Source organism: Apus apus, unplaced genomic scaffold (genome assembly GCF_020740795.1).
Source record: "Apus apus isolate bApuApu2 unplaced genomic scaffold, bApuApu2.pri.cur manual_scaffold_34_ctg1, whole genome shotgun sequence".
Classification (NCBI taxonomy): Eukaryota; Metazoa; Chordata; class Aves; order Apodiformes; family Apodidae; genus Apus; species Apus apus.
The window spans coordinates 529,301-548,964 of record NW_026248849.1 but is presented as its reverse complement, the minus strand read 5'-3'; the positions used below and the strand labels follow the sequence as shown (position 1 = coordinate 548,964).

Below are 19,664 nucleotides of genomic sequence, written 5' to 3'. Positions count from 1 at the left end.
TGTCCTGAGGAGAGGTGTCCTGCTGGAGAGGTGTCCCGCTGGAGAGGTGTCCCGCTGGAGAGGTGTCCTGCTGGAGAGGTGTCCCGCTGGAGAGGTGTCCTGGGGAGAGGTGTCCTGGGGAGAGGTGTCCTGCTGGAGAGGTGTCCCGCTGGAGAGGTGTCCTGGTGGAGAGGTGTCCCGCTGGAGAGGTGTCCTGCTGGAGAGGTGTCCCGCTGGAGAGGTGTCCCGCTGGAGAGGTGTCCTGCTGGAGAGGTGTCCCTTCCTTCCTCAGAAATGACTGAAGAATCCCGGTTCCTTCAATTAAACAGAGAATAGACAATTAATATTATTGTCATATTAAACTTCTAAGTCTAGAAAAATCTGTCCCAGGGCTCCTTTCATGTTTGTGACTGAGGACTAACTCTAGTGAAAGATGCCTTCAGCCTCAGCCAAGTCTGCAGGAAATGGGGCACTTTTCCTTGCCCTGGCTTCTTCTTCAGGCAACTGCAAAACACGCTGCACAATATTTTGTGAGCAGGAAGTTTTCACAGTCAAGGCTAAACCGGAAACTGAGCAGAAAAACCCTGTGCTGAGCATGGGCAGTTGACAGTTTTCAAGCCATGATTTCTAAGAGCTGGGAGCACTCACCTTTTCCCTTACAAACACCCCTGACATCATGACCCATTACCTCAGTCAAGGTCTTCAGAGAATACTTCATCCTGCACAACCTAGAACTAAACACAGAAGAGACAATATTATCCTCATAGTAAACTTCTAAAACAAGCTTTAAATCCACACTCAAATGTGATAACATCTAAACATCTCATCCCAAATGGAGACACCTGGCTTTGGGGGTTGATTTGAATGAAGAGAAGCTCTTGGCCAGCCAGGCTGTAGCTCTCCCTGCTGAGCCACATCAACTGCAGCACAAACCCACCTGCAACTCACCAGCTGCACTAGAACCAAAGCACAGAGAAGTCACTGCAGGGAAGGTCTGGCCAAAGTCTGTCACCAAATGCAGGAGCAGAATGTCAGCTACACGCTGAGACACACACACGTCTTCCCTAAGGACCAATTCCATGGAGGCTTCTGCAGCTCCCTGAGAGAGGAGGTGCCACAGCAGCTGCTGCAGGACTGACAGACACCATGGGACAGAAAAAAGGACGAGCCAATATTTTCTCCACCTTAAGATGGAAAACTGGAAAAGACCCTACAGGTGATGCCAAGAGTTTTCTTGATGGTTATTGCAAATACCAGGACACGCATGTACCAAAATCTAAGAACAGACACAACTCTTTCTTGTGACCTTTGCACTTAGAAGAGACTGCAACAGCAGCAGCTTCTACACAGCAGGTGCTGTGGGTTTGACTGTGTAACCCACATCAGCTGGTCACACAAAAAGAGCACTTCTTCCTTTCTCCCCTAGAAGGTGCTTCTTGCTGCCAATGCCATTCTTCTCACTGACAACTCTGACTTCAAAGTCTCTGGAAGAAGCCATCAGATGGGCAGGAAGATGCTGAAGAGAGCTGGGACTGCTTCTTTCCTGGAGCAGAGAAAGCCCAGGGAGACCTCAGCTCTGTCTAGAAATGCCCGGGGGAAGGGGCCAGGGGGTAGAGAAGATGGAGCCAGACTCTTCTCAGTGGTGCCAAGGAAAAGAATTCTAAGAGGAATAGGTGCCAATCAGAACAGAGAACATTTCATTTTCACATCAGCACTTTTTTGATTTGTTAGTTTTAAAACTGTAAGCAGGGTCAAACTCTGCAACACGCTACCCAGAAAAGGCTGGGGAGTGTCCATCCTTGGAGATGCAGAAACCCTGGCTGGACATAACCCTGAGCAACCTGCCCTGGATGACCCTCCTTTGAGCAGGGCTGGACTTGATGATCTTCAGAGGCCCATTCCACACTCACCCACGGCAGGAGGCTCTGAGTTTTGTACAGAATGCCTGGGGGAACAAGCATTGATTGGATGGCAAAGGGCAGGCTCACCTGGCAACATAGGACAAGAAAAGAACCAGATCCCTGTGCAATGTACTCAAGAGGCCAAAGACAGCAAGAGCCTCAGGAGAGGAAGCTCTCTGCAGAGCCTCACCAGAGGAGCAGAGCAGGCAGGAACTCCAAGGCCCAAAGAAGGGGGCCATAAAGCAGAAGAGGGGAGGGGAGGGAAGGGGTCTCTCTCCAGGACTAAAGGGACAGCTGCCACAAAATTCACTAGCTCCTCCAAGAGAACCACCCTGTGTCACTTTGTTGGAACAGTCTGTGCCTGCACAGCTACAAGAGGGGAGCACTGAGAACAATGGAAAGAGCTGGAAGAACAATGGGGAAGGACCCCCAAAACCTCTCGTTGTTTTCAAGTAGCTGCAAACAGCAGCAAAATCAGAGGGAGAAGAGACCCCCACCATGGGAAACGAGACACAGGGAGCTGAAAACAAAAGCAGGAAATCGAATGCCTAGCCCAAAGATGACCCCAACACAGGCACAATCCTCAGCCAAGCACTAGTAGCTGAGGTGTAAAAAGAAGCCATGGTCCCTAGTTTCTGGAGCCTTCACAATGACCAGAAGGTCCTCAGAACATGCTCAAGGACACGTGCAAACATGCAGTGTGTCTTCTAAAAGAATGTAGTTACACAGATCATTATTTAGATTTAGACACAAGCACAGCATTAACACAGCAGTACCCCCAAAAGAAATACTAACAAGTGACAACCACAACCCAAGTGTGTCATAGGGACCACAGACACAGGCCAGAAAGGCACTTGCCTGCAAACACGCACTGCCTTCCTGCACTTGCCTCACTTCTTGCCCCTCTCGTTGATGTTGTTCTACTTGATTGGGACTGAACTTGTCGGACTCCAAACGATGCTCAGTGTCACTCACCTCTTCTTGCAGCTGCTGCTGGCTCTTCTCCAGCTCTTGCTGGCTCCCACACTTGCTGGGTAACTCTTTCCGTGACTCCCCAGTTTCTGCTTCTGTGCACCTGACTTTCTTCGACCTTTTCTTCAGGCGCTGAAAAAACGGATAGTCCTGCAGACAGCAAAAACAAAGAGGATCTTAGGGATCTCAAATTAATCCACTCACCAAAAATCGGTCACAGCTCGGTCAAGGACTGTGTTCTGGTTTGAGCCAGGATGAAGCCAATTTTCCTTCTATTGAGTTTTCATTTGATTTCCCCTTCAGGAAGCGTTCTTTCAACTAGCAGCAGAGTGTTCCAACCAGCACTGACAACAGTGCAATGTTTCTCTACCTGCTGAGTCTTCAAGGTCGCACCTTCACTCTGCCGGCTCAGACGCTACAGGGAGATCTCTGACCCCCCCGGAGGAGGCTGAGTGAGACAGACAGCAAAACTGGCCAGAGATCTTCCATTCCAGAGAGCTACGTGAGCTCAGGGGAAGCACAGAGATCACACAAGACAACTTCCTTCCTGCTGCTTCTTCCCTTCTCCTCCACCTGTGGCCGGCGTCCGGGGAGGACTCCGTCCCTCCCTCCCCGTGGACCCCCAGGCTCCAGCTCTCCTGACCCTCATCACCCTCCGCTTTCTCCAGCAGTTCTGGGATTTTATGGGACTGTTCCCAGCTCAGGAGATGCTGTGGGAGTTGCTGGGGTGCGGGGAGGAGAGAGGCTTTTGCCAGTCTCTGAACATATTTGTATGTAATTGTATATCTTTCTTTTATCATTGATGTTGAATTAACGCTGTGTAGTTGAGTTTCCAATGCAGCCAAGTCTCTGTCTTTTCCTCTCTCTCTCTCTCTCTACCCGGGTGGCAGGGGAAGGGGGCCGAGAGCATTGTTGAGGACCAATCCACAGCCAAGCAGTGGTAGCTGAGGTGTGAGAAGAAGCCACATTACCAACCTTCTGGAGTCTTCACAATGACCAGAAGGTCCTCAGAACACGCTCCACGACACGTGCAAACGTGCAGTGGGTCTTCTAAAAGAATGTAGCTACGCAGATCATGGTTTAGATGTCAGGGGTTTTTTGGAATCTGAGCACTCCTTCAAATGTGTCCAACCCTCACGACCACAAGACTTCCCCCCTGCCACATGCAGCTGTGGAGGGTCTGGGTGATCAGCAGTTGATTGGGCATATCAGACCAGACAGTCTTCAAGTTCCAATAATACGTCACTTCAGGCTCAGAAGCACAACCCTGCTGAGGACACTCTGAGCAGTGGCTGAGAACAGTATTTCAAAGTGCTCACCTTAGCAGCAAAGGTGTAGATCCTCCTTCCTACTCGAATGCTTCTCACTGAACTTGGCTTTCTGTTCAGTGCCTCATGGGTGCCAGGCCTGCCCGGTTCACTTGGACGCTGAACTGGGCTCGCAGCCAGCAGCTTCTCCTGGAGCAGAGAACACACTGTCAGCCCACCTGGGGAATCTCTGGGCTCAGGGGCCTGCAGGCACATCACACACACAACAGCCCCTCACCCAGCATCACCCTCCTCCCCCTGCCCTGCGGGAAAGACACAAGCACAGCACTAACACAGCAGCACCCCCAGAAGAAATACTAACAAGTGACAACCACAACCCAAGTGTGTCATAGGGACCACAGACACAGGCCAGAAAGGCACTTGCCTGCAAACACGCACTGCCTTCCTGCACTTGCCTCACTTCTTGCCCCTCTCGTTGGTGCTGTTCTACTTGGCTGGGACTGAACTTGTCGGACTCCAAACGATGCTCAGTGTCACTCACCTCTTCTTGCAGCTGCTGCTGGCTCTTCTCCAGCTCTTGCTGGCTCCCACACTTGCTGGGTAACTCTTTCCGTGACTCCCCAGTTTCTGCTTCTGTGCACCTGACTTTCTTCGACCTTTTCTTCAGGCGCTGAAAAAGCGGATAGTCCTGCAGACAGCAAAAACAAAGAGGAACTCAGAGGGATCTCAAATTAATCCACTCACCAAAAATCAGTCATAGCTCGGTCAAGGACTGTGTTCTGGTTTGAGCCAGGATGAAGCCAATTTTCCTTTTATTGAGTTTTCATTTGATTTCCCCTTCAGGAAGCGTTCTTTCAACTAGCAGCAGAGTGTTCCAACCAGCACTGACAACAGTGCAATGTTTCTCTACCTGCTGGGTCTTCAAGGTCGCACCTTCACTCTGCCGGCTCAGACGCTGCAGGGAGATCTCTGACCCCCCCGGAGGAGGCTGAGTGAGACAGACAGCAAAACTGGCCAGAGATCTTCCATTCCAGAGAGCTACGTGAGCTCAGGGGAAGCACAGAGATCACACAAGACAACTTCCTTCCTGCTGCTTCTTCCCTTCTCCTCCACCTGTGGCCGGCGTCCGGGGAGGACTCCGTCCCTCCCTCCCCGTGGACCCCCAGGCTCCAGCTCTCCTGACCCTCATCACCCTCCGCTTTCTCCAGCAGTTCTGGGATTTTATGGGACTGTTCCCAGCTCAGGAGATGCTGTGGGAGTTGCTGGGGTGCGGGGAGGAGAGAGGCTTTTGCCAGTCTCTGAACATATTTGTATGTAATTGTATATCTTTCTTTTATCATTGATGTTGAATTAACGCTGTGTAGTTGAGTTTTCAATGCAGCCAAGTCTCTGTCTTTTCCTCTCTCTCCCTCCCTACCCGGGTGGCAGGGGAAGGGGGCCGAGAGCATTGTTGAGGACCAATCCACAGCCAAGCAGTGGTAGTTGAGGTGTGAGAAGAAGCCACATTCCCTACCTTCTGGAGTCTTCACAAGGACCAGAAGGTCCTCAGAACACGCTCCACGACACGTGCAAACGTGCAGTGGGTCTTCTAAAAGAATGTAGCTACGCAGATCATGGTTTAGATGTCAGGGGTTTTTTGGAATCTGAGCACTCCTTCAAATGTGTCCAACCCTCACGACCACAAGACTTCCCCCCTGCCACATGCAGCTGTGGAGGGTCTGGGTGATCAGCAGTTGATTGGGCATATCAGACCAGACAGTCTTCAAGTTCCAATAAGACGTCACTTCAGGCTCAGAAGCACAACCCTGCTGAGGACACTCTGAGCAGTGGCTGAGAACAGTATTTCAAAGTGCTCACCTTAGCAGCACAGGTGTAGACCCTGCCATTTATCTGGAAGCTTCTCCCTGAACTTGGCTTTCTGTTCAGTGCCTCATGGGTGCCAGGCCTGCCCGGTTCACTTGGACGCTGAACTGGGCTCGCAGCCAGCAGCTTCTCCTGGAGCAGAGAACACACTGTCAGCCCACCTGGGGAAGCTCTGGGCTCAGGGGCCTGCAGGCACATCACACACACAACAGCCCCTCACCCAGCATCACCCTTCTCCCCCTGCCCTGCGGGAAAGACACAGGCACAGCACTAACACAGCAGCACCCCCAGAAGAAATACTAACAAGTGACAACCACAACCCAAGCGTGTCACAGGGACCACAGACACAGGCCAGAAAGGCACTTGCCTGCAAACACGCACTGCCTTCCTGCACTTGCCTCACTTCTTGCCCCTCTCGTTGATGCTGTTCTACTTGGCTGGGACTGAACTTGTCGGACTCCAAACGATGCTCAGTGTCACTCACCTCTTCTTGCAGCTGCTGCTGGCTCTTCTCCAGCTCTTGCTGGCTCCCACACTTGCTGGGTAACTCTTTCCGTGACTCCCCAGTTTCTGCTTCTGTGCACCTGACTTTCTTCGACCTTTTCTTCAGGCGCTGAAAAAGCGGATAGTCCTGCAGACAGCAAAAACAAAGAGGAACTCAGAGGGATCTCAAATTAATCCACTCACCAAAAATCAGTCATAGCTCGGTCAAGGACTGTGTTCTGGTTTGAGCCAGGATGAAGCCAATTTTCCTTTTATTGAGTTTTCATTTGATTTCCCCTTCAGGAAGCGTTCTTTTAACTAGCAGCAGAGTGTTCCAACCAGCACTGACAACAGTGCAATGTTTCTCTACCTGCTGGGGCTTCAAGGTCGCACCTTCACTCTGCCGGCTCAGACGCTACAGGGAGATCTCTGACCCCCCCGGAGGAGGCTGAGTGAGACAGACAGCAAAACTGGCCAGAGATCTTCCATTCCAGAGAGCTACGTGAGCTCAGGGGAAGCACAGAGATCACACAAGACAACTTCCTTCCTGCTGCTTCTTCCCTTCTCCTCCACCTGTGGCCGGCGTCCGGGGAGGACTCCGTCCCTCCCTCCCCGTGGACCCCCAGGCTCCAGCTCTCCTGACCCTCATCACCCTCCGCTTTCTCCAGCAGTTCTGGGATTTTATGGGACTGTTCCCAGCTCAGGAGATGCTGTGGGAGTTGCTGGGGTGCGGGGAGGAGAGAGGCTTTTGCCAGTCTCTGAACATATTTGTATGTAATTGTATATCTTTCTTTTATCATTGATGTTGAATTAACGCTGTGTAGTTGAGTTTTCAATGCAGCCAAGTCTCTGTCTTTTCCTCTCTCTCCCTCCCTACCCGGGTGGCAGGGGAAGGGGGCCGAGAGCATTGTTGAGGACCAATCCACAGCCAAGCAGTGGTAGTTGAGGTGTGAGAAGAAGCCACATTCCCTACCTTCTGGAGTCTTCACAAGGACCAGAAGGTCCTCAGAACACGCTCCACGACACGTGCAAACGTGCAGTGGGTCTTCTAAAAGAATGTAGCTACGCAGATCATGGTTTAGATGTCAGGGGTTTTTTGGAATCTGAGCACTCCTTCAAATGTGTCCAACCCTCACGACCACAAGACTTCCCCCCTGCCACATGCAGCTGTGGAGGGTCTGGCTGATCAGCAGTTGATTGGGCATATCAGACCAGACAGTCTTCAAGTTCCAATAAGACGTCACTTCAGGCTCAGAAGCACAACCCTGCTGAGGACACTCTGAGCAGTGGCTGAGAACAGTATTTCAAAGTGCTCACCTTAGCAGCACAGGTGTAGACCCTGCCATTTATCTGGAAGCTTCTCCCTGAACTTGGCTTTCTGTTCAGTGCCTCATGGGTGCCAGGCCTGCCCGGTTCACTTGAACGCTGAACTGGGCTCGCAGCCAGCAGCTTCTCCTGGAGCAGAGAACACACTGTCAGCCCACCTGGGGAAGCTCTGGGCTCAGGGGCCTGCAGGCACATCACACACACAACAGCCCCTCACCCAGCATCACCCTTCTCCCCCTGCCCTGCGGGAAAGACACAAGCACAGCACTAACACAGCAGCACCCCCAGAAGAAATACTAACAAGTGACAACCACAACCCAAGCGTGTCACAGGGACCACAGACACAGGCCAGAAAGGCACTTGCCTGCAAACACGCACTGCCTTCCTGCACTTGCCTCACTTCTTGCCCCTCTCGTTGATGCTGTTCTACTTGGCTGGGACTGAACTTGTCGGACTCCAAACGATGCTCAGTGTCACTCACCTCTTCTTGCAGCTGCTGCTGGCTCTTCTCCAGCTCTTGCTGGCTCCCACACTTGCTGGGTAACTCTTTCCGTGACTCCCCAGTTTCTGCTTCTGTGCACCTGACTTTCTTCGACCTTTTCTTCAGGCGCTGAAAAAACGGATAGTCCTGCAGACAGCAAAAACAAAGAGGAACTCAGAGGGATCTCAAATTAATCCACTCACCAAAAATCGGTCACAGCTCGGTCAAGGACTGTGTTGTGGTTTGAGCCAGGATGAAGCCAATTTTCCTTTTATTGAGTTTTCATTTGATTTCCCCTTCAGGAAGCGTTCTTTTAACTAGCAGCAGAGTGTTCCAACCAGCACTGACAACAGTGCAATGTTTCTCTACCTGCTGGGTCTTCAAGGTCGCACCTTCACTCTGCCGGCTCAGACGCTACAGGGAGATCTCTGACCCCCCCGGAGGAGGCTGAGTGAGACAGACAGCAAAACTGGCCAGAGATCTTCCATTCCAGAGAGCTACGTGAGCTCAGGGGAAGCACAGAGATCACACAAGACAACTTCCTTCCTGCTGCTTCTTCCCTTCTCCTCCACCTGTGGCCGGCGTCCGGGGAGGACTCCGTCCCTCCCTCCCCGTGGACCCCCAGGCTCCAGCTCTCCTGACCCTCATCACCCTCCGCTTTCTCCAGCAGTTCTGGGATTTTATGGGACTGTTCCCAGCTCAGGAGATGCTGTGGGAGTTGCTGGGGTGCGGGGAGGAGAGAGGCTTTTGCCAGTCTCTGAACATATTTGTATGTAATTGTATATCTTTCTTTTATCATTGATGTTGAATTAACGCTGTGTAGTTGAGTTTTCAATGCAGCCAAGTCTCTGTCTTTTCCTCTCTCTCCCTCCCTACCCGGGTGGCAGGGGAAGGGGGCCGAGAGCATTGTTGAGGACCAATCCACAGCCAAGCAGTGGTAGTTGAGGTGTGAGAAGAAGCCACATTCCCTACCTTCTGGAGTCTTCACAAGGACCAGAAGGTCCTCAGAACACGCTCCACGACACGTGCAAACGTGCAGTGGGTCTTCTAAAAGAATGTAGCTACGCAGATCATGGTTTAGATGTCAGGGGTTTTTTGGAATCTGAGCACTCCTTCAAATGTGTCCAACCCTCACGACCACAAGACTTCCCCCCTGCCACATGCAGCTGTGGAGGGTCTGGCTGATCACCAGTTGATTGGGCATATCAGACCAGACAGTCTTCAAGTTCCAATAAGACGTCACTTCAGGCTCAGAAGCACAACCCTGCTGAGGACACTCTGAGCAGTGGCTGAGAACAGTATTTCAAAGTGCTCACCTTAGCAGCACAGGTGTAGACCCTGCCATTTATCTGGAAGCTTCTCCCTGAACTTGGCTTTCTGTTCAGTGCCTCATGGGTGCCAGGCCTGCCCGGTTCACTTGGACGCTGAACTGGGCTCGCAGCCAGCAGCTTCTCCTGGAGCAGAGAACACACTGTCAGCCCACCTGGGGAAGCTCTGGGCTCAGGGGCCTGCAGGCACATCACACACACAACAGCCCCTCACCCAGCATCACCCTTCTCCCCCTGCCCTGCGGGAAAGACACAGGCACAGCACTAACACAGCAGCACCCCCAGAAGAAATACTAACAAGTGACAACCACAACCCAAGCGTGTCACAGGGACCACAGACACAGGCCAGAAAGGCACTTGCTTGCAAACACGCACTGCTTTCCTGCACTTGCCTCACTTCTTGCCCCTCTCGTTGATGTTGTTCTACTTGATTGGGACTGAACTTGTCGGACTCCAAACGATGCCCAGTGTCACTCACCTCTTCTTGCAGCTGCTGTTCACTCTTCTCCAGCTGTTCCTGGTTTCCACACTTGCTGGAGAACTCTTCTTGTGACACCCCAGCTTCTGCTTCTGTCCCCATGTCTTTCTTGGATTCTGTCTGCAGAGGCTGAGAAAGCTGATCCACCTGCAGACAGCAAAAACAAAGAGGAACTCAGAGGGATTGAAAATTAGTCCACTGGTGAAAAATCGGTCACGGGTTGGTCATTCAGACTGTGCTTATCATCTGCTGCCTCAGTGCGAAGGTGAAACCACAACATTCAAATTACCCCCAGGCTCAGGAGCTCACAAAGAGGGAGGTTTAGGAGCAGCTCACCCAGGCAGAGGCTTGCAGGTCTCTCCAGAGGCCTTCAATCCTATTGCTCTGCTGCTGGACTATGGCCTCTAACCTGGCATTTTCCATCTGAAGGCTTAAAAAGAAATATGGGGCTTATTACAGGAATCCACCAGAGCACCCGTTCTTCAAGAACAGCAGGGAATAAACAAACAAAAGCATCTTCACAATCATGTGTTCACTTGCTGCGATGCAACAAAGCCATCCTGTGGTTTTCACACCACCCCAGGAAGCCATGGGCACCTTGGGTCACTGTGCTCTTACCGTTGCACTTGTTCTTCCAGCTCTTTTATTATTCCGTCTGTTCCAGAAGATGCCAGCAGCAGGTCTTGCAGTTTCTGGAAAGAAGCTCTTAGCTCTCTTTCCTCCTCATCCCAGGCAACCCTCAGACCACCAACACAACACACAGACTGCCGATGCCAGTCTACCAAGTCCTGCACCTGTGAAATCACAGCAAGAACCCACAGCAGTCAGGGGAGCTTTTCTCTAGAGGAGCCAACTGCTGCTCAAGAACCCCAGCGCTGCCCGTGTCTGCACCCAAAGTGCTGTCTTCATTTCCAGGACATTCACACCTTCACTTCTACCAGCAAATGAACACAAGCTGGGCTCCTTCATCATCTTGTAGACTGGTCTCTCCCGCCCCACTCATCTCCTCTAGCCTGGCTCTAAGCACCAACACCGACCCTCCCATCCTTTCAGGGGCTCCTGACACTCTCTGCATCCACTTGTTTGCTCCTCCACTGAAAAGAGGACTTGAAAAGTTCTCCTCAAGTGACTTCACAGTCCCCTCATAAGGAGACTGAGGTGAATTCTATTTCAGAACTCTGAAACCTCTGTACTTCAGCTCTGGTAAGAACACAGCAAGAGGTGAATGGAGTTCAATCCATTTGGCTGCTGGTGACCAGTGGTGTCCCCAGGGCTCAGCACTGGGGCCAGCTCTTTTTAAGAACTTTACCAACAACCTGTGTTCAGCCTGGAGAAAAGAAGGTTCAGGGGAGACCTTCCTGCTCTCTACAACTACCTGAGAGCAAGGGGGGCGTTGGTCTCTCCTCCCAAGTAACAAGCCACGGGACAAGACGAAGTGGCCACAAGTTGTTACAGGGGAGGTTTAGACTGGATATTGGGAACAATGTCTTCACCCAGAGGGTTGTCAGGCACTGGAACCAGCAGACAAGTAGATGTGGAGCTGAGGGACATGATTTACTGGTGGCCTTGGCAGTGCTGGGGTAAAGCTGCACTTGATCTTAAGGGTCTTTCCCAACCAACCCAATCCTGTGGTTCTGTGTTCCATAGGGGGGAGCGAGGGGAAGCACAGCCAGCACAAAGAAGCCCAAATGCAGCAGACCAGGATTTCTCCTCTTCTTCAGAAATCAGACAACCTGCTTGGCCAAACCAAACTCCAGACACATCACTTGATCTTGCAGAGCTCCTGAGCAAATCCAAACCTCTGACCAAGTAAGGACATCGTGCCCTCATGCCAAAGACAGGGACACTCAGTTTCTAAAACAGGGCAATTCATTCACACGTCATCCAATCTAGCCTGTTGCAGTTTCCTCTAGGACAACACCACGTACCTTGCTTTTAACCTCTTCCAATTCCTCTTGCAAGCCCAGATTCCTTTTCCTCAGCTCCCTGCAGCAGCACTTGGTCTCCTCCAGCAAAGCTTCTGACTTGGATTGTTTTTCAAGAGCACCAGCAAGCACCATGCCCTAAGGAAACAGTGACATGAGCATGAAGAAAGTTGTAAGAACATGAAATGTGCCTTTCCTGTAACTTTTTTGATGATACAATGAGGCCTGTCTTGGGACTGAACTCAGAAGGTATGACATTGGGCCTGCCATCTGCAGGCACCTGCACAGGTGACCAACTCTCTTCATCTCTTTCAGCTGAGCACCTCCAAACTCTCAGCAGCTGCTCATCAGGGTTTCTGTTTCCTAACAGAAAAAAGGCTCAGGTTTTACTCTTCTCAAACAATACACAAGCACACACTGGAATCATGTGGGTTTTTTCTGACAAAACCCAGAGAAATGTCTTGTGATGTAAGAGCCATAGTTTGGTTACAGATACTACTCTGATGTCTAAAGGCAGGACTTTGTATTAGATCCTTCTTGGTTCTATTTCTCCATTATAAAACTATCATTACATTAATACATACATCTGAAAGCTCTTTTGAGATACACTCCCCACCAGCCTCCTCAGCTCCTGCTGCCTTCTCAACAGAGCCTGCAGCCTTGGTGTCCCCAGGGACTCAGACCATCCAGCTCCTCACTCTTCTCTCCTTAGCCAGGCCCTTGTCTCCCTCTGCAGGAACTCCTCCTTCCAGAGGGTGAAGGAACACCTCAGCAGCCACCAGCTCTCCCAGCCTCTCCATTCTCTCTCACCAGCTCATAGCCCAGGTACTCCCACCTTCCAACAGGCTTCAGGGCTCTGTTCTGCCTGTTCAAATCAAGCCTGTCCCTCCTCCATGGTGCCTGGCTGTGGGGTGGAAATCGTTTGCTCCACCCTCGAGGTGTTCCAGAAGACTCCAGCCCTGTCCTGGGTGCCCAGCACAAACAGGGTGCCTGCCTTATTCCCCTCATCAAATCCTCTCAAAAGGACCCTCTTCAAACACTCACTAACATGGCCAAACCAGCACATGTTTTGCAGAGGCAGGGAAAGCATCAGAGAGGTCCCCAGAAGTCAAGATTCTGTGCATGATCTTTCTCTTACAAAGAGGAAAACCTTGTTGATTCAAACAGATCAGCACGTCACAGACAAATCTCCCTCCTCACCTGAAGATGCATTTTGCACAGGAAAAAAATGCCCTTGCCTGCCTTGTTTCTCCACACAGCACAAGGGGAAAAACACTGCTCCCAGTGGAAGCAAACCAGCTGGAAACCAAACAGCAGAGCAGCAAACACCCAACATCATGGCAAGGATTTTACCCCATCCTAAGAGGACTGGATCCAACTTGACTTCAGACTGTAACACAACCTGCATCTCCAGGACTCCCTGCTTAGTTCTTGACCTCAGTGTGTAACACGATTTACCCATGCAGACTCTAATTCAAAACCTTTGGGGTTACATACCTGCACCCCAGAGTTCTCCACAGCTTCACTGATGTCTTTTTCTTCAGCTGGTGCTGATGTGTGACAGGTAGATCCTGAGTGCTCAGCTACAGTGGAAAAAACTACATGTTTATAACCAACAGGACTTCATGCTGCTTATTTACACCTACAGTGCATCTTGAATACTGCTGAGAAAAATCTGAATACAAAATAACACACCCCCCTCCATTTGAGAGCTGCAGGAGAGAAAATTAGCATCACACAGATTTCATGTGCATCTGTGTGAATTCTTTTCCTCTTGTGGCATTTTACTTCTTCATGTAAAGAAGTGCTGAATATCACTATAAATGGCCACAAATAAATCATTCCTGTCTTGTAGAAGTCCCTGATCTCTCTCTCTGACGAACAAAAGGCAAGAAAAGCTGCTTTCCTGCTCTGCCAATGCCCGTGAGGATTCACAGGCGAGGGACAAATCTGCTGTCTCAGAAGACAAGCACCATCTTAGTTCATTTACTGTGCATTAATATTCATGGCGGAAGAATCTGGATCCATATTTACTAACACATTTCTCTCACCAGTGTTGTCATGTGAAGTTGTCTTCTGGGCTTCTGGGCTGCCACCATGAAGTGATCCCCCAGTTCTTTCTTGGAGGCTTTTCTTCGGTGATTTCGGACTTTCCATTCTAGAGCCATCACCTTCAAGCACAAGAAAAGGAAAAATACCTGTGAATAAAAGGAGTTACTCATCGAAGTTGCAAGTGGCATGTTTCCAGACTAATGCACTGGAGAGGAGCTGTCTGGGAATGTCTGGAAAAGGAGCCAGGCAAGGGATGGGCAGGATGGAGGAAGGACTTGACCAGGGACAAAGGCTTAGCAGGGGATTCATCTCTTCATTTAACAATATGGCTTATTTGTTCCTCAGGTGACTAAGTGCTGTGTTTAAAAACTTACTTTTCTCACTTCCTACAGAAAAAAAACCAACCCCACAAACCCTACTTTCATAAATCATTATATCATTACATCTTTTCCAGATAGCTTACTGTGTGTCCTGCGCTGCTGGAAAGCATCCATTAACAGTCTCAAGTTTGGCTTCTGCTGCTTCTGGAAAGAAAGATGAAAAAAACAGTATTTTTTTTTAAAGCAGCAACAACAAATACTTTGTGCCCATCAAATCCTGAACAGTAAATCCATTCAGGCTGTCCTTTTGATAGTGCTCAGGTGCTGGCTCCATCCTGCACTTCTAACTACACCAACACTCCTCACACACCCAAACCAGTGGGTGCTGCATCCCAAAACACTCTGCAGGCACTGCTGCAGATTGTGTCCAAAACTATCTTTACATGCATCACAGTTCTACAAATCTGTTTCCACTCTTTCGAATACTTAGTAACATCCAGCTGTCTGTAAGATTGCAGTTTCACAATGCTCCCTTGCAGATGTGCACAAGTCACTGTTCAGATCCCCAGACTTCATGCATCAGTTACTCCCTGCACATCCACTCACCAAAAGATCCCTACATTTCCCTAGCAGGCAGAAAAATGCATCCTGTCTATTTCAATAAATGCAAGACAATGAAATCATGTTAGAACTAAAGATGCTGGCACCTCCAGCCTTGCAGAGTGGCTGGAACCACCACACTCAGGTTCCTCATCCCTGCAGAACCCCAGAGCCACGCAACAGATGCTCCAGACACCACTGCACAAGTTGGAGATTCTGCAGAACCTTGGTAAAAGCAGCAGGTAAAAGCAGCAGGGCTGAGAGCCTGCAGGTGACAACAAGGACACTGCCCCAGCATTCCAAAGAGGGAAAATCTGCAGCCTGAGGTGACAGCAAGCACGGAATGCCATCTCACAGAAGAGGAACCAACCCACTGGAGGCACTCGTCCAGGGAGTGCTCCTGAGGAACCCAACGACGAGGGAAGGAGAAGCAGCTGATGAAGGATTTCAGTAGATCTTGATCAATAAATGCCCTTTTCCTGTCTCTGTTAGGGTTTATCCCCAATAAGAACAGTAACAAGCTCTGGAGAAGAACAGAATAGATTCTAAGAACACCACAGAGACTTTCAGGCTCTGCCAATCTGACACAAAGGAACAAGAGGAAACCAAACAAGGTGCTTGTTTATCTCGTCACCTCTTGCTCTTTTGCCCCACAACACAAATCTGCTGCAGGCTCTGCCCCAGCTACAGGGCTGGGGGGAAACACTCACAGCAGAAGAAAGACTGGCAGGCCAGAGACTGCTGCTGAGGAGAAAACAGCATCGGCTGCAGCTTCTTTCAACCCCAGAGAAAACTTGTCTGCAAATCCTTTCTTTTTAAAGGACATGTTTCCTGCAAAGGCACCTACCTTGGGGCTAAAATCCAGCTCTTCTTCGGAACTACTCCAACTGTCATCATTCCCCTCTTCCTCAGAGCTTCTGCAAAAGCCAAGCACAATGAGTTCTGTGTCTCTCCAATCATCCCTCAAGTCAGCCTGAGGTATTTTGAAAGTCTCACCTGATTGAGCCTCCTTCGGACCAGTCATCTGTTGCTGTTCAGACATGAAATGACACGTTGACATTAGATGTGACAGGCTAAAAACTAACCAGAACAAGAACCATTTCACAGGGACAACTCTACAGCTCATAACAATGAAACTTTGGGCAGCCAATTCAACACAAGCCAGCATGAATAAAGGCATCTCCAAGACAAACCACCTCAAGAAAAGGCCACAGGGACTCTCCTCCTGAGCTCCCCCACATTAGGGATCCTACCTCCTCTGTCCACAGCAGGTGCCCCCAACATGAAGCCAGCAGGTTCTGCCCAGTGAAGAGTGCCAGGTGCTGTGCAGCCCTGGCCACCACGCACAGAAGCTTCTCCTGTGCTCTTCTGCTCTGCATCTTCTGCCAGTTGTTTCCCAAGACTACGTGGAGAAAGAGAGGAAATGTGTTTGGTAAAGACAGCCACCTACCTGCACGTACCATTGAGCAGAACAGTTCACAGCCACTTCTTATCCATCCTACACATATTCATACACACTCAGCAACTCCCGAGTACTGATGAAGGCTGATGCACACAGAGCCTGATGCAGGGCTGCTCCCTTAGAGCACACCTTAGACAAACAACACCCACAGCTACAAAGCTGTGCTGAAGAGGAATGAAGCTGCTCAGGATTTTCACAAGAGGGATCTGATCAGTTGCATCTCCTCTGAAACAAAAGGCTGGCACTGCCTGGGCACTGCAGGGGAAGGCAGTAAGGAACATGGTGCTGGGCTGGGGAGAGGGTTCACAGGCATTTCAGTCTGCCAAGCTCCACCTCTGGCTACAGACACATTCTAGACTGTATATTGGCAGATGTGAGCTTAGCCACAAAGCTGGAGAGGTAACAGGGAATCCTGGGGAGAAATTTCCTCCACTTCCAAATTAACATGAGACACAGAAGTAATACACACCAGAAGGCAGCACTAAGCACAGCTTCAAGACAGCTCGAAACCCACCATTAAACCCTGGTGCTCTCACCAAAATATTCAAAAGCCACACTGACAACTGACAACTTAGTCTCATGATCAAGTTACACGTTTACCTGGAGTATCCCTGCAGAACAGCATCATCCCCAGCTGTGCGCCCAGCAGCGTCTTTCTGGGAAACATCAGCCCCGAACTCAAGAACTCTCACCAAATCAAGCTGCCCACCAGAGGCAGCAATCATAAGTGGGGTTCTGAAAGATCCAAAATAGGAAATAGATCATTTGACACAGGCACGCTGATTATTTGCATTCCTGCTTGCCCTCAGAAAAACTGTTCCCCCCATTACTTGAAAACAAAGGAAAGAAAAAGCTGTTTCCATTAAAAGCGACAACAAAGGGGGAGAGGGAATCAAAACCAGTTCCATGTTCAGACAAAGCTTCCACACACACAACACTGAAGCACACCCTGTGCTGCTGGGCAGGAGATGGTTTGTAGAACTGAGGCCTTGCTGCTGAGCTCCTGACACAGCTCCCGCCAGACAGGGCCTCCTTGCAGTCCTCAACGTGGAAAGCACCGTGAGGGCCCAGAGCAGCCAAGGGCAGAGCTGCTTCCCAAGGCACATGGAAACAGCTCCTCTGGGTCTGCCTCCCTGCTCTTTTTCACAGCTCACTCCCACGCCTCCCAGCAATCCAGCCTCAAGAGCACTAAAAGGATCCATTCTGAGAAACCCCTCACCTTTCACTCAGATCTCGAGCCTGCACATCAGCTCCTATTTTCAGGAGAACCTCTGCCATCTCTTTGTGATGTTCAGAGACAGCCAGGATCAGCGGGGTACATCCCTCCTGAAAGGACACAGAAAGTCATCAAGTTCAAATTCAAGTAAAAAGAAACCCCAAACTTCCAGAAAAATACAAATGCAACTTTCTGAAAGAGCTTCCTTCGCAAATAGAAACATTTACCTTATTCTCTGCATCAATATCAGCATCATGCTCCAGTAACAGCAACACCATGTCTACATTATGAGACAGGACAGCCAGGTGGAGGGCGGTGTTGCCGTCAGCATCCTGCAGATCTGGGTTAGCCCCATGCTCCAGCAGAACAGCCACACACTCTTCCTGCTGGCTCTGCACTGCCTGGGAACAACACACACAGAAAGGAAAGGCTTCCAAAGCTGACCTTGCACTGTCCCAGCTCACCCAGCTTCTCAGCACTGGGGAAGAAGAGCATCTCCAACCATGAGCTCACCTTTGCTGTCCCACCCCGATTACAACGGGCATGTTTCTGCACAGGCCTGTGCACAGAATCCTGCCAGACACCCCTCCATTCCTGCACAGGCCACGAGCCCCTCTCCAAGAGCAGGACACATGCCACATACCTTCATCAGGGGCGATCTCCTCCAGTTGTCACACAGGTCCACCTGGCAGTCCTGTCTCACTAGGAATCTCACCACATCCGCATGGCCGTTGGCACAGGCGAGATGCAGAGGGGTCCTGGAAGGGAAACACAGGAGCTGAACAGAGACTGCCAAAGGACCAAAGCTGTGTCCCCACCCAGCCCTGGGCACCCTGCCCAGACCCTGCTGCTGCTGCTGCCAGCCTGCACCCATCCCCCCCAGGCCAGAAGAGAACTGCTGATGCCTCAGCAGCTGCACGACAGCCCTGCAGGGAGACCCAGGGCCAAGGGGCAGGGCAGGGGCAGCACTTCCCACCGCACCTGAGCCCACCCAGCAGCTGCCAGCAATGGAAAGCTCTCCAGTTTCCCCTCCCAGCTGACAGGGAAAGTCTTGCTTTCCAAGCAACCCCCTTCAACAGGAGCCCCCACAAGCCCTCAGGGGGGTGATGCCAGCTGGCCCCCAACAGCTGCCGGGGGGCTGGTGGCCCCGGGCTAGTGCTGCCCTGGCTCCGTGGGCTCCGTGTCCCAGCACAGCCCTTGTGCTGCAGCCAGGGCTGCCGGGGCCTCGTGGAGCTTGGCTCAGGCCCTGCTGCAGCCCCGCCTGCCAGCAGCAGCCCAGCTGTCCCCTCAGCCCCACAGCCCCTCACCGCTTCTCCTGGTCGCGGCTGTCGATGCCCAGCACCCTCAGCCCCCAGCGCCAGCGCCTCAGCCAGGCCAGGTCGCCGCGGGCAGCCGCGCGGTGCAGCCTGCTCATGGCTGTCCTCTGCAGCTGGCGGGCACTGGCGGCACTGGCGGCACTGGCGGGGGCAGCGCAGGGCTGCCCAGCAGCGCGGCCAGAGGGCGAACGCTGCCGCTTCTTCCTCCAGAGCCCCATCAGCCGCTGCTGCGGGGCGGGAGCAGCAGGAGGCACCGGCGGGCTCTGCCGGGCCCGGGGCGAGGCCGAGGGAGGGAAAGGACCGAGCCGAGCGGCACGGACAGCAGGGGCAAGCGAGGCCGGAGCCGAGGAGGAGCAGGAGCAGCAGCAGAAGCGCAGTCCAGGCAGCTCGCAGGGACGCACCGACCGACACTCCCGCAACCGCAGCTGCTGCAGCCGCGGCCAGAGCAACGGCGACAGCGCGAGCCCCAACGGCGACAGCGCCAGGGGCGTCACGGAGCGCGGGCCGGGGCGCCCAGCTCGGGGGGTCCGGGCCCCGCTCGGAAGGGGCCGCCGGGCGCTCCCGGGCGGACGGGCCGGAGCTGCGGGACGAGAGGCTCCTGCAGCAACAGGGGCCGGGGGGCCCTGCAGCTGGGACAGGCAGGGGCCGCACCCGGGGCTGCTGCCCGAGGCTTGGTTCCCACCTGCACCAACAG

General features: G+C 51.9%; 1 protein-coding gene across 1 annotated transcript; it reads right to left on the bottom strand.

The window, feature by feature from the left end:
- Positions 1 to 517: 517 nt before the first annotated feature.
- On the bottom strand, positions 518 to 19,068 carry LOC127396230 (putative ankyrin repeat domain-containing protein 20A4). The gene is made up of 24 exons (XM_051643849.1): positions 18,962 to 19,068; positions 18,636 to 18,767; positions 18,298 to 18,412; positions 17,882 to 18,055; positions 17,658 to 17,764; positions 17,039 to 17,173; positions 16,230 to 16,378; positions 15,973 to 16,006; positions 15,824 to 15,893; positions 14,520 to 14,580; positions 14,056 to 14,175; positions 13,502 to 13,587; positions 12,008 to 12,142; positions 10,698 to 10,873; positions 10,416 to 10,509; positions 10,080 to 10,226; positions 9,590 to 9,727; positions 8,274 to 8,420; positions 7,784 to 7,921; positions 6,468 to 6,614; positions 5,978 to 6,115; positions 2,856 to 3,002; positions 668 to 713; positions 518 to 536 (listed from the first exon to the last, which is right to left on the bottom strand). Exons 1-23 carry the CDS (start codon positions 19,066 to 19,068, stop codon positions 708 to 710), a joined length of 2,703 nt encoding a protein of 900 aa, XP_051499809.1. The 3' UTR covers positions 518 to 536; positions 668 to 707.
- Between the last annotated feature and the right edge of the window lie 596 nt (positions 19,069 to 19,664).